Below are 6760 nucleotides of genomic sequence, written 5' to 3'. Positions count from 1 at the left end.
AGATGCAATAGATAGTATAGAATACAGTATATGCATACGAGATGAGTAATGTAAGATACGTAAACATTATTAAAGTGCCATTATTAAAGTGACTAGCAATCTATTTATTAAAGTGGCCAATGATTTCAAGTCTGTATGTTGGCAGCAGCCTCTCTGTGTTAGTGATGGCTGATTAACAGTCTGATGGCCTTGAGATTGAAAAACATTTTCTGTCTCTCGGTCCCAGCTGTGATGCACCTGTACTGACCTCGCCTTCTGGATGATAGCGGGGTGAACAGGCAGTGGCTCGAGTGGTTGTTGTCCTTGATGATTTTTTTGGCCTTCCTGTGACATCGGGTGCTGTAGGTGTCCTGGAGGGCAGGTAGTTTGGCCCCGGTGATGCGTTGTGCAGACCTCACCACCCTCTGGAGAGCCCTGCGGTTATGAATGAGTGCAGGGTTAGTCGGAAGGGTGTTTTTAAAATATTTTATTTTACTATTTTCCCATTTTGTATCACAAAGTATCATGGATTTATATTAAAGTCCAGTTGGTGTCGGTAATGCAACATATTGGATGCCAACCGGCGTTAGATCCCAAAGAAGAAGAAGAAGCAGAATGCGACGTCATCGATCTGCTGCCAGTAGAATTGTGGTCAAAATGTAAACATCAGAAGGAAAATCACAGACTATATGATCAGAGTTATTAAAAGCAGCCAGGTATATTATAAATGCATATATAGACAATTTATATTCGCTTTGCAGATAGGCATAGTCAGCTATATAGCTGCTAGATGGCTAGGTCCACATGGGTAGCTAGCTAGGTTAGCACATGCTGATCTAGCTACGCTAACGTTTAGCTGCTTTGTACACCGCTATCTAGCTACGCTAACGTTTAGCTGCTTTGTACACCGCTATCAAGCTACGCTAACGTTTAGCTGCTTTGTACACCGCTATCTAGCTACGCTAACGTTTAGCTGCTTTGTACACCGCTATCTAGCTACGCTAACGTTTAGCTGCTTTGTACACCGCTATCTAGTTACGCTAACGCTTAGCTGTTTTGTACACCGCTATCTAGCTACGCTAACGTTTAACTTGCTTTGTACACCGCTATCTAGCTACGCTAACGTTTAGCTTGCTTTGTACACCGCTATCTAGCTACGTTAACGTTTAGCTGCTTTGTATACCGCTATTTAGCTAGATCTGTTGTAGTGTTAAGTGTATACTGTAATATGAGGTTTATTTTCCCAACTTTGCTACACGTTCAAGCTGTGAATGTGTATTTCCAGGATCTGTAAATCGATTGAATTGATTTGGGTCCCCTACACAACGTGAACAGAATAGCTAGCTAAGCTAAGTAGCCAGTTAACTAGCTAAACGGCTAACAGAGCGATGGTCACGTTCCAGGCTTCTTTGTAGACGGCTGCCAGATCTCACAACGCCTGGTGACGTGTTTTAAATATCAGCTAATAATGACATGACATTACAGATGAGTGTTTTGATGTATAAATCTTTTTTTACAGGTACTCGAAAGTCCTGCCATTGACTGCATTGTTGTTGTTGCCACACGAGCAGGACAATATGAATCCGCTCAGTTCAGAGAAGGAAACGTTGATTGATGAAATTGAACAGAGTTTATTCACTTTAACTGTGGACAATTTACGTTACCTGTGTGAACGTCATGGCAACGATGGATTGGAAATTAAAGGGATGAATCATCGCTTATTAAGACGTAAAATCATGGAGGAAATGTGGGACAATACGGAGTCAATGAAATCAGAGGAGCAGGGAATGTCTTGGTTAGTCCGACTTAAAGAGGACATCAGAAGGATACTGGAGGATGCTAGTGGTGCGGAAATTAGTCCCAGCAAGTCCGATGATGATGATGCTGTAGACTATGAAGAAGAATGCGACAAAGAGGACAGCGATTGGTTGCCTAGCAATGGACTGAAGGCGGAACACTTGAGTTCCAGCCAATCCGATGATGGCGCTGCAGACTGCGACAAAGACTGGGACGTGGAGGAAAACGATTGGTTGGCTAGCGATGGGCTGGAGGCAGAGTCAGATCGGGAGAGGCACACTCCAGAGCAGAGAGTAAGACACATGAGTATTTATTTTTCCAGTCATAAAATGATTCCTTGTCCTCCTTCTATAAATGCATTGGAGGAGAAGATTCAAGGTTCATCCTCTTGGAATTTCTCCTCCAATGTTTTTTGAAAAGGAGTCAAAGTAACCAAGGGTGAAAGGAATCAAGGAAAGACTTTTGAGATCACCTTATGAGAGTATTACCCACCCTGATTAAGTCTGTCTCTTTTTTAATGATTTCCAGGACAAGCCTCCCCCGCAACCCTCCCCTTTGTCAGAGTGCCCAGGTCGTGCCTATCCCAGTAGTACCTTACTGCAGGGTCAGAAGAGGGTGTCCGTGCGGCTAGTCGACTGCAGGAAAACACAGGGGCAGAGTGGCCATATAATACACAAGACATCACAGACAGGAGAGAAACCCCACAGCTCGTCTAATGCTGAACAACACAAAACCCTCTCAGGAGACAGTTCTAGCTCCCATATCTGTGATCACTGTGGGAAGAATTTTACCACAGCAAGAAGTCTACAACTACACATACAGAACCTGAAGAGATTCAGTGATACCGTCACTGCAGAGAAACCACACGTGTGCTCTGAATGCGGAAAGGGATTCTCTCAGGCCTACAGTCTTAAGATACATTGGAGAACTCATACTGGGGAGAAACCGTATGGTTGTTGTCAGTGTGGGAAGGGTTTCACTGAATCTGGAACCTTAAAGAGACACATCAGAACTCACACAGGTGAGAAACCTTTCCACTGCCCTCGTTGTGGGAAGGACTTTATTGAATCTGGAGGTTTGAAGAAACACATCAAAAGAGCTCACCCAGGAGAGGAGGTCGTTGTCCCTCAGAAGAGCGTCCATACAGGAGAGAAACCTTCCCATTTCTCCTCTGACGACTGTGGGATGAGCTTTGCTACCTCACGCGAACAAAGACTACAACGGAGAAAACACACAAGAGAGAAGCTTCGCAGCACGCCTGATGCTAAGCAACGTAAGGAACCCCTCTCAGGAGATGGCTCCCATATCTGTGATCATTGTGGGAAGAGTTTTATCACAGCAAGAAGTCTAAAACTACACCTACAGTACCTGAAGAGATACAGAGATAACTTGACTGGAGAGAAACCACACGTGTGTTCTACATGCGGAAAGGGATTCAGTGAGGCTGGCAGTCTTAAGAGACACCTGAGAACTCATACTGGGGAGAAACCGTATGTTTGCCATCATTGTGGGAAGGACTACAATGATTCTGGAAACTTACAGAAACACATCAGAACTCACACAGGTGAGAAACCTTACCACTGCTTGGATTGTGGGAAGAATTTCCGTGTAAAAATAAGCCTGAAACATCACCAGGAAATTGTTCACACAGAACACCCTCACCGTTGTGGTCAATGTAAGAAGAGTTTCATAACTGCAGAAAGGCTGGAATCACACATAAAAACACGACACCCGCCAAGTGATCCTCTGAAGAACCCACATGTGTGCTCTGAATGTGGAAGGGGATTCAGATATGCCGACAATCTTAAAATACACCTGAGAATCCATACTGGGGAGAAACCGTACGTCTGCCCTCGTTGCGGTAAGGATTTTACTCAATCTGGACTCTTACAGAGACACATGAGAACTCACACGGGAGAGAAACCCTATCACTGCTCAGTGTGCGGGATGAAGTTTCGTCATACAATCTCGCTAAAGCAGCACCACCTGAAGAACCACAAGGGGGAGACACTGGGTCCCGTCCGTATGCATCAAGGCCCTCTTCCATGCCCCCACTGTGGGGAGAAGTTCTCTACCAAGGCTCTTCTAAAGGATCACCTGCAGAAGACCCACAACAGCAGAGTCCACTGCCCACAATGCGACAAGACTTTCTCCACTAAACGTAATTTACTAGTCCACCAGAGGAAACACACTGGAGAGAGGCCTTACCTTTGCCCTCAGTGTGGGAAGAGTTTCTCCCTGACAGGGAGTTTAAAACTTCATCTCCGGATTCATGCTGGTGAGAAGCCTTACCGCTGTACTTACTGTGACAAGAGCTTCACAAGTAAGAGCCACTGCACTCTTCACCTGCGAATCCACACTGGAGAGAAGCCGTACCAATGCCCTGACTGCGGGAGGAGGTTTCGTGATGGGAATGTCTTGAAAAACCACCGGCGGACCCACACAGGAGAGAAACCGTTCCAGTGCCGCATGTGTGATAAAGCCTTTGCTCAGTTGAGCAGTCTGAAGAAACATCAGGAGACACACAGGCAAACTCTGCCTGTCTCTGTCCCAAGACTCCCTAATCCCTACCTACCACACAATCAGCATGTCCCTTATCCCTACCCACATCAGACTCCATTGTAAACTGGTTTACACCTGTCCAATCCCTTATAGATGTGTTTACTACTTCAAGGAGACAAGATGTGAAGGATGTGTTTTTTTAAAGGGGGGTATATTTGATGTTGTAATTGTTTTTAATGGAGACAGGTTAGAAGTAGAGGGGGAGACAGATGAGCAGGGAAGACAGTGAAGAGTAGATGCAGGGATTGAACTTTGGTCTCCAGTGGGGAGGCTGAGGCATACATAGAGCATCCAGCTGTGTTAACACAAGATTACAGGCTAGGTACTACAGCTGGGACATTAATAAACCCAAAACGATCTACAGCGAACATACCAATCACTTATTGCAGGGCGTTTTGCTCGGTCATTCATTACGATAAATAACCCTATACTAGAACGTTTCAAATGAAACAAGTTTGTTAATATGGGTGATTATTAATGGGACAATTCATGGCTAGAACCATCAAACTAGAAGTAGTATTTTTAAAAGGATAATTGATTAAAACTGTGGTGCACGTTGATGTTATAAACGTATTGTTCTATATGTTGTTATCCACGTCAGTTCAAGCAATTTATGGCGATTATGGAGATTTGTGACCATATCGCCCGCAGCTCTACTGTGCATCTCTAAAGTATTGGAACAAAACCCTAGACTTAGAACCCCCGTCGAAACCCCGACCTATCACGCACCCTTTGGCCCTCACCTTTCCATGTTGACAGATCTAGAGGGAGGGATTTGGGACCAGATGACTTGAGGGAATCAAAAGACAAACAGATGGAAATAGAACTCTACAACTGAACAAAAAAAAGTCCTGTTTCTCCACCCTTTTCCATGAGTGGCACCGTCCCTGACATGGATTTAAAAGCATGGGATTGTTACAAGCATTGGCTGGAGAGAGCTTCCACCATTGTCAAATCCATATCGAGAATAGGAGAATCTCAATTCCTCGCGTCGGCTTCTCAAAACCCATTGGATGAGAAGGTCAGAGGTCCCCTCCGCTCTGACTTTCTTATCCAATGGGTTTTTGAGAAGGAGGCGTGGAGAGAGGACGCGAGGAATCAAAGGCAATTGAGATTCTCCCAAAGTGTGCAAATTTGCACACTTGTGGAGAATCGGGACACCCGCCCATGAAGTAGAACTCGATACAACTGACTTCCTCTCACTGGACCATTGGACAAAGTATTGGATCAGGTGTGTTCTGATTCCAGGTTCTGAAAGACTCGTCTACAAACATTCTAAATGACTCACCGTGGGTAGAATTCCACGGTGGTGCTTCCTGTATATATATTACTGGGAAAGGTATTGCACTTTGTCTGTTTCAAACATCTATTATTATACTCTGCTCACATTCTTGCCTCGGGGGGGGTTTTGTATTAACGGTTGACAGTTAAATCAAATTGTATTGGTCACATACACAGTTTAGCAGCAGGTATAAAAGATGCAGGGATATGTGAATGTGCTCCCTCAACAATACAGTACATATCAACAATAAGAGTCCAGTCAATAACATGTAGTAGAAGAGGTAGTATGGGTAGTAGCAGAAGAGGTAGTATGGGTAGTAGTAGAACAAGTAGTATGGGTAGTAGAGGTAGTATGGGTAGTAGTAGAAGAGGTAGTATGGGTAGTAGCAGAAGAGGTAGTATGGGTAGTAGTAGAAGAGGTAGTATGGGTAGTAGAACAGGTAGTATGGGTAGTAGTAGAAGAGGTAGTATGGGTAGTAGTAGAAGAGGTAGTATGGGTAGTAGTAGTAGAGGTAGTATGGGTAGTAGTAGAAGAGGTAGTATGGGTAGTAGTAGAAGAGGTAGTATGGGTAGTAGCAGAAGAGGTAGTATGGGTAGTGTAAGAAGAGTTAGTATGGGTAGTAGTAGAAGAGGTAGTATGGGTAGTAGTAGAAGAGGTAGTATGGGTAGTAGTAGTAGAGGTAGTATGGGTAGTAGTAGAAGAGGTAGTATGGGTAGTAGTAGTAGAGGTAGTATGGGTAGTAGCAGAAGAGTTAGTATGGGTAGTAGTAGAAGAGGTAGTAGTAGTAGATGTAGTATGGGTAGTAGTAGAAGAGGTAGTATGGGTAGTAGTAGAAGAGGTAGTATGGGTAGTAGTAGAAGAGGTAGTATGGGTAGTAGTAGAAGAGGTAGTATGGGTAGTAGTAGAAGAGGTAGTATGGGTAGTAGTAGTAGAGGTAGTATGGGTAGTAGTAGTAGAGGTAGTATGGGTAGTAGCAGAAGAGGTAGTATGGGTAGTAGTAGAAGAGGTAGTATGGGTAGTAGCAGAAGAGGTAGTATGGGTAGTAGCAGTAGAGGTAGTATGGGTAGTAGTAGAACAGGTAGTATGGGTAGTAGCAGTAGAGGTAGTATGGGTAGTAGAGGTAGTATGGGTAGTGTAAGA

The 6760-nt window shown here is 44.3% G+C and overlaps 1 protein-coding gene across 1 annotated transcript; it reads left to right on the top strand.

The window, feature by feature from the left end:
• Positions 1-595: 595 nt before the first annotated feature.
• LOC120041609 (zinc finger protein 271-like) lies at positions 596-5963 on the top strand. Its single transcript, XM_038986479.1, has 3 exons — positions 596-695; positions 1499-2069; positions 2305-5963. Exons 2-3 carry the CDS (start codon positions 1557-1559, stop codon positions 4399-4401), a joined length of 2610 nt encoding a protein of 869 aa, XP_038842407.1. The 5' UTR covers positions 596-695; positions 1499-1556; the 3' UTR covers positions 4402-5963.
• Positions 5964-6760: the final 797 nt, after the last annotated feature.

This window comes from Salvelinus namaycush, unplaced genomic scaffold (assembly GCF_016432855.1).
Source record: "Salvelinus namaycush isolate Seneca unplaced genomic scaffold, SaNama_1.0 Scaffold485, whole genome shotgun sequence".
In the NCBI taxonomy this organism is placed as follows: domain Eukaryota; kingdom Metazoa; phylum Chordata; class Actinopteri; order Salmoniformes; family Salmonidae; genus Salvelinus; species Salvelinus namaycush.
This window is presented reverse-complemented; position numbering and strand designations above follow the sequence as displayed.

Excerpts from the sequence above, each read along its gene's own strand:
- LOC120041609 (XM_038986479.1), top strand. The coding sequence starts at position 1,557 with ATGAATCCGCTCAGTTCAGAGAAGGAAACGTTGATTGATGAAATTGAA. Across the intron at positions 2,070-2,304 it reads GGCACACTCCAGAGCAGAGA|GACAAGCCTCCCCCGCAACC; the intron begins GTAAGACACATG and ends AATGATTTCCAG.